Below are 23,841 nucleotides of genomic sequence, written 5' to 3'. Positions count from 1 at the left end.
AAAAGATCACTTTGACAACACCACATGCTGGTGAGGATTTAGAAAAACTAGGTCACTTATTGCTGGTGGGAATATAATATAGTACGGCCACTCTGGAAAACAGTTTGGCAGTTTCTCATAAAACTGAACGTACAATTAGTATACAACCCAGCAACTCCTGCAATCCTGGGCATTAATCCTAGAGAAATGAAGCCTTCATGTTCACATAAAAACCTATACTCAAGTGTGCATAGCAGCTTTACCCATAATATCTAAGAACTGGAATCAGCTCAGATGTCCTTCTACAGGTGAATGGTTAAACTACTCAGTAATAAAAAGGCATGATCTACTGATAGCATGCAACAGTGTAGGTGAAGTTATGCTAATGAAAAAAGCCAATCCCAAAAGGTTACATATTGTATGATTCTATGTATATAACGTTTTGGCAGTGACACAGTTTTAGGGATGGAGAATAGATTAGTGGTTGCCTGGGGTTAGAGATGGGGTTGTAGAGTAGGTTAGGGGTGGCAGAGGAGAGAAAAGAGAGGGAGGTGAGTGTGGTTATAAAAGGACAACACAGGGGGATACTTGTAACAGAAATGCTTTGTCTTTTTTTTTTTTTTTTTTTTTTGCAGACAGAGTCTTGCTCTGTTGCCCAGGCTGGAGTGCAGTGGCGTGATCTTGGCTCACTGCAATCTCTGCCTCCTGGGTTCAAGCTATTCTCCCATCTCGGCCTTCTGAGTAGCTGGGACTACAGGTGCACACCACCATGCTTGGCTAATTTTATTTTATTTTATTTTTTTTGAGACAGAGTCTTACTCTGTATCCCAGACTGGAGTACAGTGGTGTGATCTCGGCTCACTGCAGCCTCTGCCTCTGGGGTTCAAGCGATTCTCCTGCCTCAGCCTCCTGAGTAGCTGGGACTACAGGTGCACACCACCATGCTTGGCTAATTTTATTTTATTTTATTTTTTTTGAGACAGAGTCTTACTCTGTATCCCAGACTGGAGTACAGTGGTGTGATCTCGGCTCACTGCAGCCTCTGCCTCTGGGGTTCAAGCGATTCTCCTGCCTCAGCCTCCTGAGTAGCTGGGACTACAGGTGCATGCCACCATGCCCGGCTAATTTTTGTATTTTTAGTAGAGACAGGGTTTCACCATGTTGGCCAGGGTGGTCTTGAACTCCTCACCTCATGATCCGCCCACCTTGGCCTCCCAGAGTGCTGGGATTACAAGGATTTTTGTGTTTTTTGTAGAGATGGGGTTTCATTATGATGGCCAGGTTGGTTTTGAGCTCCTGACCTCCTGTGATCTGCTGGCCTCAGCCTCCCAAAGTGTTGGGATTATAGACGTTGAGCCACTGCACTCGGCCAAGGAAAGAGATGCTTTGTCTTGACTGTGGTGGTGTATAGAAATTTTATAGAACTAAGGCTGGGCACTCCTGTAATCCCAGCACTTTGGGAGGACGAGGCAGGCAGATCGTGAGTTCAGGAGATGGAGACCATCCTGGCTAACATGGTGAAACCCTGTCTCTGCTAAAAATACAAAATATTGGCCGGGCGTGGTGGCTCACGCCTATAATCCCAGCACTTTGGGAGGCTGAGGCAGGCAGATCATGAGGTCAGGAGATCGAGACCATCCTGGCTAACACGGTGAAACCCCGTCTCTACCAAAAATGCAAAAGCAAAATTAGCCGGGCGTGGTGGTGGTGGGCGCCTATAGTCCCAGCTACTTGGGAGGCTGAGGCAGGAGAGTGGCGTGAACCCGGGAGGCAGAGCTTGCAGTGAGCTGAGATCCGGCCACTGCACTCCAGCCTGGGCGACAGAGTGTGACTGTCTCAAAGAAAAAAAAAAAAAGAAATTGTATAGAACTAAATACGCAAATGAACAACAATAAAACTTGAAAATCTAAGTAAGATCACTGGATTGTATCAGTGTCAATATTCTGGTTGTGATAATGTACCATATTAAATAGTTTTGCAAAGTGTTACCACTGGGGAAAACTGGATAAAGGGCACACTAGATCTCTGTTATTTCTTACAACTGCACGTGAACCAATAATTATCTTAAAAAAACTTCAATTCAAAAAAGTCTGCCCTGATCCAGCTGGGAGGCTACTGAAGTAATCAAAGCTAGACATGCTGGTGTCTTGTGACTGGTAGCAGTGCTGATGGTAAGTGGTCAGATTCTGGATCTCTTGGAGAAAGATCTGACAAGATTTGTAGATTCTTTAAAAAAAATGAGATTAGGCCAGGCACAGTGGCTCACGCTTGGGAGGCCGAGGAGGGCGGATCACAAGGTCAGGAGTTCGAGACCAGCCTGACCAACACGGTGAAATGCCATCTCTACTAAAACTACAAAAATTAGCTGGCATGGTGGTGCGCACCTGTAATCCCAGCTACTCAGGAGGCAGAGGCAGGAGAATCGCTTGAACCCGGGAGGTGGAGGTTGTGCCACTGCACTTCAGCCTGAGCGACAGAGCAAGACTCCATCTAAAAAAAAAAAAAAGAATTATAATTCACATACCATAAAATTAACCATTTTTAGAATTAGTTCTTTGATAATTTATAAAATGTGATTATAGAATGCTGTAGTGTCCTTGAGTTTACATGCCCCTCCTTACACTTGTGTGCCTGTGCAGATGCCTTGATTTCACAATTAGAGGAGGCTGACTGAGATTTGTTTAATTTTTTTTTTTTTGAGGCAGAGTCTTGTTCTGTCCCCCAGGCTAGAGTACAGTAGCGCAATCTTGGTGCACTGCAACCTCCGCCTCCTGGGTTCAAGCAATTCTTATGCCTCAGCCTCCCGAGTGCCTGGGATAACAGGCGCCAGCCCCCACGCCCAGCTATTTTTTGTATTTTTAGTAGAGACGGGATTTCACCATGTTGACTGGGCTGGTCTCAAACTCCTGACCTCAGATATCTGCCGCCCCAGCCTGCCAAAGTGCTGGGATTACAGGCGTGAGCCACACCTGGCCGTTTGTTTTAATTTTTAAGGTGAAGTTAAAGTGACTGCATTTACCAAAAGTGGTTGAGAAGCCAGGACTGTTCTTATCCTGTTTTTCCAGTTCTTGCTCAGAGCAAGGTGGTTTATTTTTCACTTAATTACCACACTTACTTTTCATGTAGAACAAGTCAGTTTGAGTTATCAGTTTATCATCTAACTAAATTCCATGGGGGAAGGAATTAGTTTTAGTTTCTTAAACTTCCAAGGTTGCTTATTGGACAAAATGAGATAGCAAGGCGGTGTTTTTAAGTTAGATTTTTTATTTCTTTGGTAATATAATTTTCTCAAAAACTTAGTAGTCTTTTAGTTTAGTTGTTTCTAGTTGGTCCTGTGTTTTGCATCACCCCTCTCTACTTTATTTTGATAGTGCCAGTTGTGAAGACATCTGAAGCCATAGGTTTGGGTGGGAAGGAGGCACCTTTAGCCTGATCATCTTTGCCAGGCTGTTTATCTCCTTTTGCTTGGCTGAGAAGTCTTAATAGGAGGCTTATTCCCAGCTATTTGGGGACATAGAAGCGGTTAGCCATTGTTTATGTTTTACTGAGGTCTGTGTGGTATGTTGACTGCAGTCAGTAACCGATTTTGAGAATTGAAGGCAGCCTGGTATATAGAGTAGATATTATATTGTGTTTCTTTGAATTGAATTTCCTATCTCTTGTAATCTTTGCCATCATCTTCTGTGAAAGAAAAAAAGTTTCTAATCAAACTATACCATTGGTTGTAAGATGCAGTTTGGCTTTAATGATGCTAACACATGATCCAAACGTGAAACTGAGTATTGGTGAAATATAGAGGAGATTTAAAGCCAGAAGACCTGGGTTTAAATGCTGGCTCTATGACTTCAAATCTGTGTGTTCTTGGGCATGTCATGGTTGGCACTTCAATTTCTTCTCTCTGTAATGGGGGAAATGAGGCCAGTCATGGTGGCTCATACCTATGATCCCAGCACTTTGGGGGCCAAGATGGGAAGATCGCTTGAGGCCAGGAGGTTGAGCAATTGGGCAACATAGTGAGGCCCTGTCTCTACAAAACATTAAAAAAAAATTAGCCAGGCCCAGTGGTGCATGCCTGTGGTCCCCACCACTCAGGAGGCTGAGATGGGAGGATCCTTTCAGCTCAGGAGTTTAAGGCTAAAGTGAGCCATGATTGTGCTACTGTACTCTAGCCTGGGCAGTAGAGCAAGATCCTGACTCTAAAAATAAGTAAAATGAAATAAAATGGGGGAAATGAACTGCTTTAGTAACATCATCTGTTTTTTCTGTGAGCAGTGTAGCTTGAAAGCCATTGGTGAACTCATGCACTGTGCTTCCCTGTCCAGATCCCCATTCTGCCCCCAGCATGGAGTATAACAGTTTATTAGTAGTAGTCGAGAAACCCTCATTGAATGAATGAATGAGGTGTGGAAGTAAGTGGAGTGGGTAATTGAACACATATTCATTTCCTTTTCTTTTTTCTTATTTTTAGAAAGAAAGAACTTTCAGCTACCAAGAAAGACCGTGTGAATCATTGTCTGACAATATGTGAAAACATAGTGGCACAGTCTGTCAGGTAATTGCACTTTGAACTGTCTAGAGAAAATAAGAACTTTGTATATTTTCAGTCTTAATGGGCTAGAATATTCTGTGTCCCAGTTATTTTAAATGGATTCAAAAATCCTTGAAGAAGGACCCTTTCCCCATATTTCTGGCTATATACAAGGATATCCAGACACTAAAATGAATAATGTTTCCTTTTCGTAATCTTTTATGCAAAAATTAAAACCATTATGGTAATTGAACAACATGTTTATGTTTAGTTAACACCCTTAGCAACTATAGTTATTTTAAAATCCTGTGTGGTTTGATATTTTTGCGTTTGTTGTAACAGTGGAAACAGCACAAGGCGGTCCACCTTGTCTCTCTCATTTTGCAGTTTGCTGTCCTGTTGTGCTGGTGCTCCTAGCAGTGGCTGGAGCCCGCTCCTCTGTGCTTTGGGATTAGTGGGGTCATGGGGCATTGACTGGAGGTCAGCTTTCCTTGCTTGATCTTTCTCACTGGGGTGAACTAGCAGCACCTTCTTTTGTAGCTGCTTTGCTTTTGGCTATCTTTCTGACCGTTGTTCCTAGCAGCTGTAGATGGTAAATATGTTTAGGCCTGTTTCCCAATGGCTGAGTAGGAGACATATGCACCTATGATATCTGAATTCTGTTACCCAGGTGGGCGTGTGTGAAATAGTTACCTTGCTTTACTTTCCCTTGGAATAAATAATTCATGTTATTCTCCTGGTAGAAGCTAGAAAAAGCTCTTTATAGTCAGTCAGAAAAAAATTTTTAGACAATCTTGATTTTAGTACTGACAAAAATGTGTGGTGATTCTTTTTTTTAGTTTTTTTTGAGACGGAGTTTCACTCTTGTTGCCCAGGCTGGAGTGCAATGGTGCGATCTCGGCTCACTGCAACCTCCGCCTCCTGGGTTCAAGCGATTCTCCTGCCTTAGTCTCCTGAGTAGCTGGGGTTACAGGCATGTGCCACCACGCCCAGCTAATTTTGTATTTTTAGTAGAGACAGGGTTTCTCCATGTTGGTCAGGCTGATCTCAAACTCCCAACCTCAGGTGATCCGCCCGCCTCAGCCTCTCAAAGTGCTGGGATTACAGGCGTGAGCCATGGCACCTGGTGATTCATTTGTTTTTTTTAAAAATTTCCTCTTGGCCATTGCTTTTCACTGTTTTCTTTTTATTGTGGTAAAACACATATAACATTTACTATCTTAACCATTTTTAGGTGTACAGTTCGGTATATATATTTGTAATGTTGTACAGCCGTCACTGCCATCTACTTCATAAGTTTTTCATCTCTCAAAACGGAACATCTGTCTTCATTAAACTCCCGATCATCCATCCTTTCCTATAGCCCCTTTCTACTCTCTGTCTGTATAAGTGTAACTGCTCTGGAGACCTCATATAAGTGGAATCCTACAGAATTTGTCTTTTTTTTGGTGATCTGCTTATTTTTAATGCCTCTGTGCATTTATATTACATACTTTCAAAGTGATTTCAGAAAACCTTTTCATTTGAGGTTAACTCATTTCTATTGTTTGTGAAATACTGTGTATGATTCTGTTCTGTTTCTGTCTAATTTGTAGAAATATTGTGGGAAGAAAATGAAATAACAAATGAGCATGTGTCCTGAAAATAAAAATATAAAAATTCTAAGTTAGCATGCTATTGTAGAATACAACACTATGATAAAAGTAGGGAAAAAAAAGTTTGGATTCTACGTCTGCTGCCTGTGTAAGCTGGGTGACTTTAGATAAGCTTTAACGTGTTTGAGCCTTACTGGCTCATGTTTGAAATGTAATCCCTCGTTACACAGTTCTTGTGGGATCAGACGATGCATGTGAAACACTGTGAAGAAGTAACTGCGATAGATGTGTTCATTAGCCACTTGAACGGGAAGCACATCCCATTGCGATGCCCATCATCCAAAGCTATATGTTATCTTTACTTTTTTTGTTTTTTTGAGACGGAGTCTCGCTCTGTTGCCCAGGCTGGAGTGCAGTGGCGCCATCTCGGCTCACTGCAGTTTCTGCCTCCTGGGTTCACGCCATTCTCCTGCCTCAGCCTCCCAAGTAGCTGGGACTACAGGTGCCCGCCACCACACCTGGCCAAATTTTTGTATTTTTAGTAGAGACAGGGTTTCACTGTGTTAGCCAGGATGGTCTCGATCTCCTGACCTCGTGATCCGCCCACCTCGGCCTCCCAAAGTGCTGGGATTACAGGCGTGAGACACTGTGCCCAGCCATCTTCACTTTTTTTGTGAAATGATGACTCTAAATGTTTGGCAAACATTTGGTGATTGTTCATCTGATTTCCACTATCCAGGTCTCAGAGAATATAATTTCTCTCTGAAAGCTTATTGACCCAGGAAAGAAGATCTCTTCCAATCTGAGTACATCAGGCTTTATTCTTGTCATTTTGTCTTTTGAGAATTTTCAAATGGAATTCATGGAATGTTGGCTCATATTCACGTATTAGTAAAGTACGCTGAGACAGCTTAAGATTGATTTGTGGTTCTATTTGCCATATTAAATCAAAATAATAACTGTTAATGGTTTTCACATTAGTCTGTCTCTTGTTTTTATGGAGTAATGCTGAGAGTTCATTATGCTTCTTGTTCTACAGAAGAGCATGTTAAAAGGATTTTTTGGGATCAGAGAGGTTATCCATGGTTTCATAGGATACACTCTGTACTTTGCAGGGATTTCAGGGTATATAGCCAAAGGTGATATTTTATATAAATATGTTTTATGGAAACTTACTGATCATCGCTGTTTCCTGTTAACTCCCCTAAAATATAATTAAACCTTTGGAACTTTTTTATAGCTTTTGTGCTAGACTGATTTTTGTCTCCAATGAGGTTATATAAATGGCAGCTTCTGAGGTTTTCAATGTAGGAAGTCATTTAAAATCTCATGTAGGCCGGGCGCGGTGGCTCACGCCTGTATTCCCAGCACTTTGGGTGGCCGAGGCGGGTGGATCACGAGGTCAGGAGATCGAGACCATCCTGGCTAACATGGTGAAACCCTGTCTCTACTAAAAATGCAAAAAATTAGCCGGGCGTGGCGGCAGGCACCTGTAGTCCCAGCTACTCGGAAGGCTGAGGCAGGAGAATAGCGTGAACCCGGGAGGCAGAGCTTGCAGTGAGCCGAGATCACGCCACTGCACTCCAGCCTAGGTGACAGAGTGAGACTCTGTCTCAAAAAAAAAAACCCAAAAAAACCCAAAAAAACCAAAACCTTATGTATATTGTGAAAATGTAGTCTGCTTTAAGCTCTCTAAAGAGGTCTAAGTTACTGGTTCCTAAGTATGGATGAGCATCAAAATCATCTGGAAAATTTGTTAAAAATACAATAATGAAGGTACCTCACTGTCCTTTTTCCCAAACACACTTCTGCATTCTGTTTGAGTAGGTAGGGCCTACACATTTTTCACAAGTATTCTCTTGGGAATACCCAGGAATGCTCACTTGAGCAACCTCTTACTAATACCATATACTTTGATAAAGTGGCTAGGTAAAAATAAATATATAAAAATCCATCGATCTCCCATATATTAGCATAAATCAGCTAGAAAACAGTAACGTTTAAAGATCTAGTTCACAGTAGCACTGAAGTATTGAATTCCAAGAAATTGATAAGAAATATGCAGAAACTTTATAAAAACTTCTGTTAATGTTTCTGAAAGATATAGGTGACCACTTTCTAGACAGGAAGATTTTATATCGTTAAGTTGACTTTTCTCTAAATTAACACAGAAATTTAAAATAATCTTGATCAAAATTCTAGTAGAGGTATTTTTGAACTTGTTCACTGTAAGAATAAATACATAACTGCAAAGAATATCTTAAAATCATCACTAGGCCCGGTGTGGTGGCCCATGCCTGTAATCCCAGCACTTCTGGAGGCCAAGGCAGGTGGATCACCTGAGGTCAGGAGTTTGAGCCCAGCCTGACCAATGTGGTGAAACCCTGTCTCTACTAAAAATACAAAAATTAGCTGGGTGTGGTGGCGCATGCCTGTAGTCCCAGCTACTTGGGAGGCTGAGGCAGGAGAATCGCTTGAACCCAGGAGGTGGAGGTTGTGGTAAGCCAAGATGGCACCACTGCACTCCAGCCTGGGTGACAAGCAAAATTCTGTCTCAAAAAAAAAAAAGAAAAAAAGAAATCAACGCTAATATAGTGAGACTTGATATATGTGACCTTAAAATAGTGATTGGACATTAGAACAGGTATAGAACAGAAAGAAGAGTGTGTGTATCTGTGTGGATTTATGATGGGTGTAACATATTTGTATTAGTAGGGAAATGAGGGAAATGATACATTTCTCTGACTTTGGGACAACATTATATCTCTACCTCATATTGCAAACAAGCATAAAATTCTGATTAATTACCTAAATGTGAAAAAATGAAATACTTTCTTCAAAAAATGTAATCTTAGTTTGAGGAAGGCTAACATTATAAAGGAAAAAACTGTTTTGACTGGAATATAGTTCAATATGTCAAAATGCACCTTCAACAAAATTGAAAGTAAATTGAACTTGGGGAAAGTATTGACAGCATGTAGATCAAAGGTTACTAGCCTGTGTAAAGAGCAATTATAAATCATTAAGAAAAGACTGTCAACCCGTTGGCACCTTGTTCTCCGACTCCCAGCCTCCAGAACTGTGATGAGTAAGTGCCTGTTGTTTAAAACACCTAGTCTATATGTAGTATTTTGTTATAGCAACTCAAGCTGATTAGGACCCCAGTAATCAGTAGACTGAGACTAAAACAAAAATAAGAACCTTTTTTATGGGTCAAGTTGGCAAACATTAAGAATATGCAGATTTTTGTCAGAGGTGATACAACCTTCTAAGAAGGCAATTTGGGAAAATATAAAGCTTTAGATTATTATGTGTCTGACCTAGGGCGCTTACCCTAGGAAAGTGTGTAATGATATTGGTGCAGTGCTGTTCATCCCATTAGAAAATTAAAAATAACCTTAATAGCTTACCACTAAAAGGGGGATTGAAAAATTAAAATACATTTATTTATTTATTTATTGAGACAGAGTCTTGCACTGTTGCCTGGGCTGGAGTGCGATGGTGTGATCTCAGCTCACTGCAACCTCCGCCTCCTGGGTTCACATGATTCTCCTGCCTCAGCCTCCCGAGTAGTCTGAAATACAGGCTCACACCTCCACACCCAGCTACTTTTTTGTATTTTTAGTAGAGATGGGGCTTCACTGTGTTGACCAGACTGGTCTTGAACTCCTGACTTTGTGATCCATCCCCCTCGGCCTCCCAAAGTGTCAGGATTAGAGGCGTGAGCCACTGCACCTGGCCAGATACATTTATACAAGAGAGTGTTAGTTAACATTCATAGACTTTTTTTTCTTGTTTACTTTTTATTAAAAAAATTTTTTTTTAGAGACAGGGTCTTACTCTGTCACCCAGGCTGAATGCAGTTGCACAATCATAGCCCACTGCAGCCTGAACTCCTGGGTGCAAGTGATCCTTCTGCCTCAGCCTTTTGAGTACCTGGGGGACTTTAGGCAGTGCTGCTATACCTGGCTAAGTTTTAAATGTTTTATAAATGGGATCTTGCTATGTTGCCCAGGCTGGTCTAGAATTCCTGGGCCCAAGCGATCCTCCCGCCTTGGCCTCCCAAAGCACTGAGATTACAGGCATGAGCCATCACTTCTGATCAATAGATATTTATATTTGTGACTGGAAAATATATTAACAATGTGTTAAAAAATTCAGTTAAAAAATAATGAAAGATTTTTGCTTCTAGCTAAGATAGAATAACAAGGACAGCATTTATCTTCTTGCCTTGAAATAGTTGAAAGTGGATAAAATATATTTAACAGTGGTTTTCAAGTTATTGGGCATTAGGCAAAGAAGAGTAGTTATCACAGGAAAACTAATGTGGAGAGCCCTACAATTTCCTTACATTGCTGCCTGGCCATGGCAAGAGGGAAAACTGAGAGGAAACTGAGGCTGAGCCAGTGGTTTGCTGGGTTGAGGAGGCAGAGCTGGGAGTCCAGAGATGCAAGGCGGCTACAGCCCGTATGGAAGAATACCAGGGAAGAGAGCTGCAGAGGAAACGCCGGAGCACTGCACGGTACCCTCTCAGTACCCTCTCATGTGTGTAGCTGAGTAATGATGAGCACATGCTCGTGAGGAAATGACCCAGGGCTGCAGGTAGAACCACTTAAAAGGATTAGGAGGAACAATTGCTGAAACTCACACAGGGCCGAGAAGAATTTCTAATCACACAAGTCGGAGTGGAAAACCTCAGCTCTCATAGAGCAGCAGGTAGAGTACTCGGAAGGGTTTGCCTGCCTAGCCCCAGACTAAGTTTCGTTACTCTGACCCCGCCTAATATTAAAAAGAGATTAAATTAATTGTTTGCAACAAAAATAATATATTTCAGTGTTTATAACATGTAGAAGTGAATTGTATGACAATAGCATAAAGGCTGGAAGAGCAGAAATTGACATGTATTTGTGCTGGACAGAATAATGTTCCCGTCTTTTCCCAAAAGATACCAAGTCCTAATCCCTGGAACCTGTAAATATTACTTTATAAGGAAAATGGTTTCATGGTGTGATTAAATTCAGGATCTTGAGATGAGGGGGCTGTCTTGGATGATTTGGGTAGGCACTAAATGCAATCACGTGTATGCAAAGGAGGCAGAGGGAGATTTTACATACACAGAGAAGGCCATGTGAAGATAGAATAGAAAGATTTGAAGGTGCTGGCCTTGAAAATTGGAGTGATGAAGCTATAGACCAAGGAATGCAGTAGCCACCAAAGCTGGAAGAGGTAGGAGCAATTCTCCTTTAGAGCCTACTCCAGAGGGAACGTGGTGCTGCCAGTTCCTTAATTTCAGCTCAGTGATACTAATTTTGGACTCTGGTCTCTGAAACTGTGAAAGAATAAATTTTTTGTTTGTTTGTTTTAAGCCACACAATTTGTGGTAATTTGTTACAGCAGCTGCAGGAAACTAATTTATGCTGCATGTGAAATGGCATAATATCATTAAGATAGATTGTGATAAAGGTACATAGTACAAACAATTAAGCAACAACTAAAAGCACAACAAGGAGTTATAGCTAATGAACCAAAAAAGGAGATTAGAATCATAAAAATAGTGAATCCCAAAGAAGCCAGAAATAGGGAAAGAGGCAAATAAAGGAAAGAAAGAGCTTGATGGTAGATTTAAACCTAGTTATGTCAAAAAGGACATTAAATGTAAAAGAGATTTTTCAGATTGAATGGAAAAGTAAGACCCAGTATATGCTGCTGCCTGCAAGAAACATATTCTAAATGTAAAGGCAAAAATAGCCTACAAGTAACAGAACAGAAAGTTCACTGTGCTTATAAGAATTAGATGCAAGCTAGACTGCTTCTGTTAATATCAGACAAAGTGGATTTCAGAGCAAAGGCTATTGCCTAGGATGAGATGGTCATTTCATAATAATGGAGGGGATTCGTTCATCAGCCCCGCATAACAAGCTGAAATGTTTATGCACCTGACTACAGAGCTAAAATACACAAAGCAAAGCCTGACAACTACGAGTAGACACAGACAAATCCACAGTGATAGAGATTTCAGTAGCTTCTCTCAATGATTTGTAGAACAGGTAGCCATAATATCTGGATCTAGAACACTTGAACAACACTGTCCCTATGCAACCTGATTGGCATTTACAGGACACTCCACCCGGCACCAGCAGAAGAGACACTCTCTCAAGTGCTCACAGAATGTCTGCCAAGATCGAGCGGATGCTGGGCCATAAAACAAATCTCTAAATTAAACGCATTCAAATTATTCAGAGTATGTTTTCCTACCTCAGTATCATTAAGTTGGAATATATTATAGGAAGATAACCTGGAAAAGCCTCAGATATGTGGAAAAACTCATTTCTAAGTGGCCCATGGGTCAGAAGTGAAGTCAAAAGGGAAAACTGAAAGTCTTTTGGATTGACTGATATGAAAACAATAGATGTCTATACTGGTGGGGTGCTGTTATAGTATAGTAAAGGGAAATTTCTAGCATTAAATGCCTGTTTTAATAAAGAAAGATTTCAAATCAATGACCTCAGCTTCTACCTTGGGAAACTTGAAAATGACAAGCAAATGGAATCCAGAGTTACCAGAAGGGCCAGGTACAGTGGCTCATGCCTGCAATTCTGCCACTTTGGGAGGCCGAGGCAGGCGGATTGTTTGAGACTGGCAGTTCAAGACCAGCCTGGGCAGCATAGGGAGACTCCATATCTACAAAAAACACAGAAAATTAGCCAGGTGTGGTGGCATGTGCCTGTAGTCCCAGCTAACCAGGAGTCTAAGGTGGGAGGATTGCTTGAGCCTGGGAGGTTGAGGCTGCAGTGAACTGTGATTGTGCCACTGCGCTCCACCCTGGGCAACAGAATGAGACCCTGTCTCAAAAACAAAAACAGTTACTAGAAGGATGGACATCATAGAGATAAGAGCAGAAGTCAGTAAAATAGAAAACAAAAATACATAGAAAACCAATAAAACCAAAAGCTAGTTCATCAAGAACATCAATAAATTGCTGAGAGTGATAGGAAAAAAAGTGAAGTCACAAATTATCAATATCAGGAATGAGGGAGACGACAGTAGTATAGATTATATAGATATTAAAAGGGCTATATGAGGCAGGTGCGGTGGCTCACGCCTGTAATCCTAGCACTTTGGGAGACCGAGGTGGACAGATCACCTGAGGTCAGGAGTTTGAGACCAGCCTGCCCAACATGGTGAAACTCCGTCTCTACTAAAAATACAAAAATTAGCTGGTCGTGGTGCCGTGCGCCTGTAGTCTCAGCTACTCGGGAGGCTGAGGCAGGAGAATTGCTTGAACCTGAGAGGCAGAGGTTGCAGTGAGCTGAGATGGCGCCATTGCGCTCCAGCCTGGGTGACAGAGCGAGACTCCGTCTCAAAAAATAATAATAATAAAAAGGACTATATGGGAATATTATGAACAACTTTATGCCAATAAATTTGATAACTTATAGATGAAATGGATAAGTTCCTTGAAAGACACACAAACTATTAAAGCTCTCTCAAGAAGAAATAAACTGATTAGCCCTATATCTATTTTATTAAATTTAAATGTAAAAGTCAATATTTAGTTACTGGAAAACTTTTAAGTGTGGTTGGAAATGGTATATGAACTTTTTCAACTGAATTTTATGAAGGCTAATCACAGGTAAAGGTTTTCTGATGAAAATTTAGTGTCTGAATTGAGATGTGCTGTAAAAAATGTTATGTATCTTAATCATTTCTTCATATTATTACATGTTGAAATAATACTTTGGGTGTATTGGGTTAAATGAAATATTATGAAAATCTTGCCTGTTTTCTTTTTACTTTTGATGTGTCAGCTGGGAAATAGAAAAGTGTGGCTTACATTCTGTTTCTGTTGACAGTACTGCTTTGGAGCGCAGTGTTGGAATGATCTAGCATTTCAAAGACCTTTCCTCCGTTGGTCATTCAGGGCTGTATTCCACATAGATAAGTCTGAAATACTGCTAAGTGGCACGTTTTGTTTTGTGCTTTTGTAAGTCTGTTGATCGTTACTGATGTGGACCTTTGGTGCCTCTTAGGCTCATGGCTGTCTTCCGACCATTGTTTGCAATTTTTACCTAGAGATAAAGAGAAAAAGAGATTTGGTTTCAGAGTAAGTTAGATTGAGATCATGAAAGAGCAATCTCATTTTGATGCTTCAAAAATAGCACATCCCCCGTATTACTGGGATTTGCTATTCTTGGGCTTACTTCAAGAACATCCTTGTGTTGCTGGTTTGGATGCTTCCGAATGCTGTGAAGTCAGTTTCATGGACGTGGCTCATCTGTTCAGCTCTCTTGGCTTTGTTTAGACAGTTGGAGCATGATGGCCTGAACAGCTTCTCTCAATTAAACATTTACAAATCGTTTACGAATAGTAAACAAACTCCAGGTTTTGTGACTCTTTGATAGTTCATCTAGCACAACAAAAACACAATGTGACCATGATCACCTGGCATCTTAGGGTGAAATACAGTTATACTTTGGCCCAGACTGAAAGCGAAATTAAAAAGGGGCAAGAGAGATATACTGCTGAACTGATTTTCAAGGTTCCAAGAATATCGTAGGTTAAGAGTAAAAGTAAACTTTTGACAGAAAGCAGCGGGTTTTCTGGGATTGAAGTATCTGAAGTTTTCAAATAAAAATTTAAAAAGAAAAAATGAGAATTGCCTTACAAGTACAATCTCTTCTTTTTTAAAAAATAAACTTTATTTTGGAGTAGTTTTAGGTTTATAGAAAAAAATTAGGGTAGAGAGTTTTCATATACCCTACATCCAGTTACCTATCTTAATTTAGTGTGAGACATTTTCATGTTTAATGAATCAATATCGATATGCTGTTAACTAAAGTGCAGACTTTATTCAGATTTTCTTAATTTCTATGTAATGTCCTTTTTCTGTTCCAGAATTCCGTGCAGGACACCGGATACCTCATTACATTTCATTGTCATGTCACCTTAGGCTCCTCTTGACGGTTTCTCTTCTTTTTCGCTTAGAAATTCTCCAGAATTTCAGAAACTTCTGGGCATCGCTATGGAACTTTTTCTGCTGTGCAGTGATGACGCAGAGTCGGATGTCAGAATGGTGGCTGATGAATGCCTCAACAAAGTTATCAAAGTAAGAGCCGTGTGGATGGGGTTCTCAGAAATATCATTGTTGTAGGCTAAGAGAAGAAGCCATCGTTGAGTGTTCTTCTGTTTTGAGCCCCTGAGGATGTCTGCATTTTTTTCCTTTCTGGTGTGTGGTTTGGAGGTGCTCTGGTATCTGCCCGCATTGCTTGCCACACCTGCCTGGTCAGAAGGAACTGTGTTGACCTTTGTGCCTGCATGGTGCCTAGGTCAATGAAGGGAACCGATGGTGGCCACTGGATGCTCCTGGGAAAATGTCACTACAGGTACCAGAGAAGCCAGAGCTATGCCCACATTTCTATGAGTCTCAGTTTTCTTAACTATAAAATGGGCTCAGAGTTTTTGTGGCATGCGTATGAGTGTGTGTCTGTGTGAGGATTAAATGCACTAATTGCCACTACCGGATCCTCAAAGTGGTAAGAAGTATTCTTATTAATCATGACATCCTTACACTCTTATGCAGCAAGATTGATGGGTGTGGCACTGCTTCTCTTTTTCCATCACATGGATTCCATGCTATCCTTTTGCCCAGGGAATCTTTCCTTTGTGGCCAGCACTTTGTTGTTTGGCTCATCACGCTTTCTGTGGGCAGGACGCTGGCTTCTCTGGAGTCTTGGGATTCTAGCTCCCTCTCTTGTCCCTAGAGTGGTCACTGTCTTCTCTCTCTGCTTGCAATTCCTGCTTTGCTCGCATCTCACTCATGCGGTGACCTGTATCAGTTTCACCTTGTTCTCCGTGCCTGCTGGTCGTTGGCACCACTTGCCTGTGGATGGCATCCCATAGCGTATTTAGGGCCTGCTTCCAGTTAAGCTTGCTTTTCCACAGGCCTAAATATCCTTGCTTGCTTCTGTTATTCCCACTGGCAGGACCACAGCGGTCTTTTTTGGATGAGACAGGGTCTTGCTCAGTCACCCAGGCTGGAGTGCAGTGGCTGATCACGGCTCACTGCAGCCTTGAGCTACTGGGCTCAAGCTATCATCCTGGCCTGGCTTCTTGAGTAGCTGGGACCACAGGCGTGCACCACCATGCCCAGCTAATTTTAAAAATTATTTGTAGATATGGGATCTCGCCAGGTTGCCCAGGCTGGTCTTGAACACCTGGGCTCAAGTAATCCTCCCTCCTTGGTTTCACAAAGTGCCGGGATCACAGGTGTGAGCCACTGTGCCTGGCCCTTGATGTTTCAGTTCTTGATATTTGATCCTCAGAGTCAGAAAATCTAAAAAGAGGACTATCCCAGGTTGCCTTGGTTCACGGCAAATGGGACGTTAAGAGGGTAGAGAAAACAATATGACCAGAAACTCTTCTAATATTGGTCATTTAACGTGTAAGTATTGTTCTTTTTAAAACCTCCTTCATCTTTTTCTAGGGATTGCTGGACACAGTGGCTTGGTGTGTCTGAGGGCTGTAGGCCATGGCCCTGGGTTGTGGTTTTAGGTCTCAGGTGCTCTTCCTGGTTGTCTCCTTGCTTCTTTCCCATTTCCTCTTCTTTGTTTCCAGCCATTTCTCCTTTCTGCTTAAGTTTGGTGCAGCAGGGTTTGGCTGCTCTCAGACTGCTGCTTCCTCAGATGATGCAGTTGCCAGGTCCAGTGGGCTGGCAGTGGGATCAGGATCTGGCTAGGTTTGCTCTCACTGTGGCAGAGGAGGGGCAGGCGTGGGAGAGCACGTGTGACCCCAGGCCAGGTGTAGGGAGCCCAGGCATGGTCACTTAGCCTTCAGGTCCTAGACTTTGTCTTCTCATGAGTGTGGCTGTGTGTGTATGGTGAGAACCAGGTTCTACGTAGCCCAAGAAAATGTAGAGAAATGCACTGGGTATCTGACATAGTCTGGCAGCACGCCTCCCTCAAGTAGGTTAGTCTCAGGCGGTGAAGCATCTATGTCCAGCAAGAACTTCATATGTGGCATAAAGTCTCCGTTCTGTGCGGCACTGACAAATCACCACCGTCAGGAGGCTGAAGTAATTTCTGTCTAGGGAGGCAGGGAAGGCTTCCTGGAGACAGTAGCCAATAGGTGAAAGGGTAGATTGGAGACCTTCTTAATCATCACCGCCTCTTGGTTCGAGGGGTGCCAGGAAGCTGTGGAGGCTGAGAGGAGGGGGAACCCATCTTATGCTGCCAGAGAGTGGGACACCCTGAGGGTCAGGTCAAGGGGTTGTACCTTGTTGGGTGGAGAATTAGGGGCTCTTGAAGACTTCTGATGTGGTCAGGGGAGTGTATCATTTAGAAAGAGTGACCTGGTAAGGACGTGGGATAGAGGAGGACAGAGGTGGGAGGGAGTCTAGGTGGGAGTGAGTGGGCCCAGCAGGAGTGCAGGGCCTCGAGCCAGGATGGTGGCAGGGCTGTGAGGAGAGGCAGCCACCTGTGTGTCTGCGGAAGCAGGGGCAAGAGAGAAGAGGCCAGCGGCACGCCGCCATCACCCAGCAACTGGCGTAGATTGTGAGAGCCCATTCCCTGCTTTTAGGAGGGGCCGAGTTTTAGTTTTCTCTTATAAAATAAACTTGGTGTTTGTTTACAAAACATTTGTAAAGCTAAATCAAGGTTTGATAAGGCTTCTAGTTTTATTTAAGAAGTAATGTTTAAATAAATGTCCAATTCGCTTTGCTTATTTAAGGACTTTCAGTACAAACTTCAACAACAGGATCAGGATTTAAACATTTCTGAGATGTTATTACCCCTCAGAATTTCCCAGAACGTGATCTGGTTTTGATTTTCAAGCTTGCTGACCCAGTAGGTTAACCCACAGGTTTTACTAAGATACACCTCAGTCCATTTATATCGACTGCCCATGCCACGGTCAAAGAGATCATCGACTGATGTTTGGCACAGCTTCCTCCCTCTTGGGTGGGCAAGCATTTGGAAGAGAAGGCTCCCATGGGTGAGAGTGGGGCCCCAGAGTCTTCCCTGTCCTGTCCCCTGGCTTGAGAAACCCTTCTCTAATGTGGACTTTGTGCCGTTAGCATCGTTACTGGCTTGAAGTTGACCATGTGGGCGTAATTTCTGGTTTAGCCTCACAAGTGAGCAAGGAGGGTTGAGAGATGTGCTGTGAGGAACATGGGGCCCCCGCTGGCCGTGGGCTCTGGGGCAGGGGGGCAGGGGACCATGGGCATACCTGACAGTGAGGAGGAGCCACACCTGCAGAAAGCATGCGGGACTCGGCCTCGAGAGTGTTCTGGGCCAGAATGCGGGTCTGTGGTTTTCTAAGTACACCCACAGTGCCTGGGACCCTGCAGATTCCAGGGCACCATCTGAGCCTGTGTCATCCAACAGAATGTTCTGCTAGTGAAGATTGAAGATTTACTCCAGGGGCTTTAGGATTTATATACAAAAATAAAAATTATATACATATAATTTTTTTTTTTTTTTTGAGATGGAGTTTTGCTCTTGTTGCCCAGGCTGGAGTGCAATGGTGTGATCTTGGCTCACCGCAACCTCCGCCTCCCGGGTTCAAGCAGTTCTCCTGTCTCAGCCTCTTGAGTAGCTGGGATTACAGGCACCCACCACCACGCCCGATAATTTTTGTATTTTTTAGTAGAGACGGCGTTTTTCCATGTTGATCAGGCTGGTCTCAAACTCCTAACCTCAGGTGATCTTCCCGCCTCAGCCTTCCAAAGTGCTTGGATTACAGGCATGAGCCACCCCGCCAGCCAGGATTTATTATATTTGAACCATCTCCCATTTTAATTTTGATGTTATATAGTATTTGATGATAGTGAAAGTTAAATTGTTTTTCTTTCCATCTTTCTGTTTAAGTGAATGACCTGTATCTAGTTTATTCAGTAACTTCCTGCATATATTTGCTTCTTTCTTTCGTAATGAATATGTTCTTAATTTTGTTGCTGTTATGTTTTGCTTTGCCCCAAAATTGAAATCTTAGTTTCCTTTTAGCTCGTTTTAGAGCTGATGATGGGCTGTGTCTTCCATAAATAAATCTCTTGTGTTTTGTTGTAGGCTTTGATGGATTCTAATCTTCCAAGGTTACAGCTCGAGCTCTATAAAGAAATTAAAAAGGTGAGCCCTGCTTTTCTTTTTTAGAAATATCTTAAATTTTAAATTTTTGTAGGTACACATATTTTGTAGGTACATGTAAGTGTGTATATTTATGAGGTATATGAGATATTTTGATACAGGTATATGATACATAATCACATCATGGAAAGTTGGCTATCCATCCCCTCAAGCATTTATCCTTTGTGTTACAAACAATCCAGTTACACTCTTTTACTTATTTTATTTTATTTTATTTTAATTTTTAGACAGAGTCTTGCTTTTTCATCCAGGCTGGAGTGCAGTGGCACGATCTTGGCTCACTGCAGCCTCCGCCTTCCAGGTTCAAGCAAACTTTGGGCTGGTCTCAAACTCCTGACCTCAGGTGATCCGCCTGCCTCGGCCTCTCAAAGTGCTGGGATTACAGGTGTGAGCCACTGCACCGGGCCTGATTGTACATTTTAAAATAACTAAAATAGTCAGGGCCCGGTGGCTCATGCCTGTAATCCCAGCATTTTGGGAGGCTGAGGTTGGCGATCACCTGAGATCAGGAGTTCGAGACCAGCCTGGCCAACGTGGAGAAACCCTGTCTCTACTAAAAATACAAAAATTAGCCCGTTGTGGTGGCGGGCACCTGTAATCCCAGCTACTTGGGAGGCTGAGGTGGGAGAATCACTTGAACCTGGGTGGCGGAGGTTGCATTGAGCAGTGATCACGCCACTGCACTCCAGCCTGGGCAACAAAGTGAGACTTTGTCTCAAAAAATAAAAATAAAAATGAAATAAAATCAGTCCGGGTGTGGTGGCTGATACCTGTAGTCCCAGCACTTCAGGAAGCTCAGGCAGGTGGATTGCTTGAGACCAGGAGTTTGAGACCAGCATGGGCACCATGGCAAAACGCTGTCTGTACAGAAATGAGCTAGGTGCGGTGGTGCACAACTCTAGTCCCAGTTACTTGCGAGGTGGAGGTGGGAGGATAAATGGAGCCTGGAAGGTTGAATCTACAGTGAGCTGAGATTGTGCCACTGCCCTTCAGCCTGGGCGAGCAAGTGAGACCCTGTCTCAAAAAAAAAAAATTATTGACTATATCTTATTGTCTATAATCCCTCCTCTGTGCTATTGAATACCAGGTTTTGGGCCCTTACTTCCGTCACTGAACAAACTTCACTCTATTGAGCAGCATGTGTGGAATTTCATCTTTATTCAATAATTAACAGCTAGGAGGAAATGCTGTTTGCTAGACTATTGCTTTACTTTTCTTCAAAAGGTTACTCTTTATTAGATGAGATGGGAATTAAAAATGGTAACTTACTTTATGTCTTTATAATTGAAGCCCGCTAGATCTTAAAGTAGTTACCAGATGTTTTATGCATTTAAATGGCCTTTTCTCTAAAAATAGAAAGTAACAATGAAAGAAAATGCTTCATTTCTATGCAACCCTCTTGGTGACTAGTGTGTGTGACTCTTAATGCGACACTCATTGCACCCCCTCAGAATGGTGCCCCTCGGAGTTTGCGTGCTGCCCTGTGGAGGTTTGCCGAGCTGGCTCACCTGGTTCGGCCTCAGAAATGCAGGTAAGTTGTACATTCTGGATGTTGATTTTTGTTGGAGGCCAGCTGCTACTGATCCTTTATGTCTCAGCTCAGGTGTCATTTCAGAAATCTGCTCTGCCCCTTCCAAATTGCAGTCGACCTTGCCCTGTTTATGTTTCCGTCACAGCACTAATCCGTGTCAGAAAGTGTCACGTACAGTCTGTGTGCTTGTTCATTTTCTATCCCACCCTCCCCCAAGAGACTTATGGGATGTGTGCCCCAGGACAGCAGGGGTCTTACTGTCTTATGCTCTGTTGCAGCCTAAACAGCAGTAACAGTGTCTGCACATAGTACTTGCTTAAATGATTCTTGCCAAATTGTTGAAGGTTGAGGTACCAGTTTCATTATTGCTGACTATAGGAGTTATAGCAAAATATCCATTTGTCTATTACATGAGTTAAAAATATGGTTGTGGCCGGGCGCGGTGGCTCACGTCTGTAATCCCAGCACTTTGGGAGGCCGAGGCGGGTGGATCATGAGGTCAGGAGACCATCCTGGCTAACTGGTGAAACCCCGTCTCTACTAAAATTACAAAAAATTAGCCGGGCGTGGTGGCGTGCGCCTGTAGTCCCAGCTACTTGGGAAGCTGAGGCAGGAGAATGGCATGAACCCGGGAGGCGGAGCTTGCAGTGAGCCGAGATTGCGCCACTGCACTCCAGCCTGGGCGACAGAGCGAGACTCTGTCTCAAAAAAAAAAAAATTAAAAAAAAATAAAAAAATAAAAGCAAAAAAAAAAGAGTATTTTAAGAAGTATTACGATTTACTGCAAATAATTTTTAAACCCAGCCTTTTAGATCCTCTGTGATCATAAGAGAAATGAAGGATGTCTCCCGACACTTGAGCTTCATCCACATTTCATTCTCCCGTTCTTTCAGCTGAACTTTGCCCATCCCCATTAGGGACCGTTTGGCATATGAAACTGGCTTTTCCCTAACAGGGAATGAATTGCTTCTATTTCTCCTGAAGGAGAGCTGGAGGAATGACTTGCGTTCTTTTGCATACACAGGCCTTACCTGGTGAACCTTCTGCCGTGCCTAAGTCGAACAAGCAAGAGACCCGAGGAATCAGTCCAGGAGACCTTGGCTGCAGCTGTTCCCAAAATTATGGCTTCTTTCGGCAATTTTGCAAATGACAATGAAATTAAGGTACGATTATTGCCTCAGATCACAAACATGTGAGTGACGCTGTGAGTGAGTCTGTGGAGGGTTACGACTTCTGAGCAGGGAGTCATGTGGGAGTGCTTCTTAGAGTATGTTGTATGTCATAATTTAGACTACCGTCATTTGTGTTATTTTTGAGGCACCTAAAGACTTCTTTCCACTTCTGATTTCTTACTGTGGGGTGAAGAGTTGAATTGGGAGATGGTTTATAGATGCAAATTCAAAAGGCATATTTCCAGAGCAGATTGGTTTTCAGTGTACTAGAGTGACTGTTTAACCTAGCTGTGGAAAGATGGCTGTGCCAGGACTGCAGGTAGGAGAAAGCTCACTGACGAGGCCTTGTGGGTCTGAACATCCTGCAGCTATCAGGGCCTGTTGGCTCCCTGTTGTGCATTCCAACAACCCACCTTCAAACCCACTTTAGTGTTTGTTTATAATGTCCAGAAATATTGACCCTGTCACATGCTCTACAGATTACAGGATTCCTAGCCTCTTCCTTTTTGGTGGGTCAGTCCTGGGTTTGAGCCCAAGTGGCCCTCTTGGAAGATGATGATACACAGTGGGTAGAGTGGAATCAGATGGACTTGGATTAGAATTCTGTCCACTTTACTGATTCTTTTCCTCTAGGCAAACTATCCAACAGCTCTAAGTTATTTCCTTCGTATTCTGAAAAATAAGCCTTAATGGGACCCATATCGGGCAATTCTGAGAGTGAAATAAATGAATATGTGTTAGCGTGTAGCATAGTCGCCCACAGGAAGGGCTTAGATGTTAGCTGCTACTGCTCTTATTAGCTGAATGACTTGGAATAAACTGTTAGCCTCTCTCATGTTTTTTTCTCTGAGCTTTGAAGTTTTCTTGTTAATACTAAGGAGATATTCAAACTAGTCATGGGGTTTTGGAATGACGAAGGGAGATCATGAATCTAAAGAATTTAGTGTGGTAATTCATCATGCTCAGTAAATGGTAGCTGCTGCTTGCTGTTATTTTTATTACCATCTCTTTGGAGTGGGAGTAGGTCTCCTTTGTGGTCAGAGGCTGTGAGAGCTCCGCAGCGCCAGTCTGCCCGTCCGTACACTGGGCTCTGATGAAGGCAGTTCCCTCTGTGATATCTCTGGCTGTCAGAGCTCAGATGATAGATGGTGTTTTTGTACTCTCAGTTCTCATCATTTTCATGATTTCGATCACCATTTGAGTATGATGATGCTAACACTTTGTTGAACATAGAGTCCATTAATTACTTCCTTCCTGAACCTTAGGTATGTAAAAAAAATCTATTCTGCTACCTCTCTGCTCATTTATGATTATTCAGATTTATTATCAAGAGCCTGGTACAGTGGCTTGTGCCTATAATTGTAGCTACATGGGAAGCTGAAGTAGGAGGATTGCTGGAGGCCAGGAGTTTGAGACCAGCCTGAGTAACATGGTGAGACCCTATTGCTAAAAAATGAAAAAAGTTGACTGGGCATGATGGCACGTGCCTGTGGTCCTAGCTACTCAGGAGACTGAGGCAGGAGGATTGCTTGAGCCCAGGAGTTGGAGTTCGAGGCTATACTGAGCTGTGATTGTGCCACCACACTCTGGGATGGGTGGCAAAAGAAGATGCCATTTCTTCAAAACAAAACAAAACAAAAAAAGGTATTATCAGTGAAATTCAATAGTACCAACAGGATTATAAACAAAGATAGTTCCCTTCCTACTTTTTCTCTTAATCCTTGTGTCTCAGAGGCAAACATAACTCTTAGTGTTTCTTCCAATATTTACTTCCACATTTCTTTCTTTTTTTCTTTCTTTTTTTCTTTTCTTTTCCTTTCCTTTCCTTTCCTTTCCTTTCCTTTCCTTTCCTTTCCTTTCCTTTCCTTTCCTTTCCTTTCCTTTCCTTTCCTTTCCT

At 42.6% G+C, this 23,841-nt stretch overlaps 1 protein-coding gene across 1 annotated transcript in view; it reads left to right on the top strand.

Moving 5' to 3' along the window:
* The first annotated feature begins 4,453 nt into the window (after nucleotides 1-4,453).
* Nucleotides 4,454-23,841, top strand: part of HTT (huntingtin) — a 150,342-nt gene continuing 130,954 nt past the window's right edge. Inside the window, exons 1-5 of the mRNA XM_012002185.1 lie at nucleotides 4,454-4,531; nucleotides 15,088-15,208; nucleotides 19,164-19,223; nucleotides 20,693-20,772; nucleotides 21,797-21,935. Coding sequence (XP_011857575.1) covers nucleotides 15,125-15,208; nucleotides 19,164-19,223; nucleotides 20,693-20,772; nucleotides 21,797-21,935 — 363 coding nt within the window. The 5' untranslated portion in view covers nucleotides 4,454-4,531; nucleotides 15,088-15,124. The remainder of the gene's footprint in view (nucleotides 4,532-15,087; nucleotides 15,209-19,163; nucleotides 19,224-20,692; nucleotides 20,773-21,796; nucleotides 21,936-23,841) is intronic.

Source organism: Mandrillus leucophaeus, unplaced genomic scaffold (genome assembly GCF_000951045.1).
Source record: "Mandrillus leucophaeus isolate KB7577 unplaced genomic scaffold, Mleu.le_1.0 Scaffold68, whole genome shotgun sequence".
Taxonomy (NCBI): domain Eukaryota; kingdom Metazoa; phylum Chordata; class Mammalia; order Primates; family Cercopithecidae; genus Mandrillus; species Mandrillus leucophaeus.
Note: the sequence above shows the minus strand (reverse complement) of the source record. Positions and strands in the feature narration are given on the sequence as shown.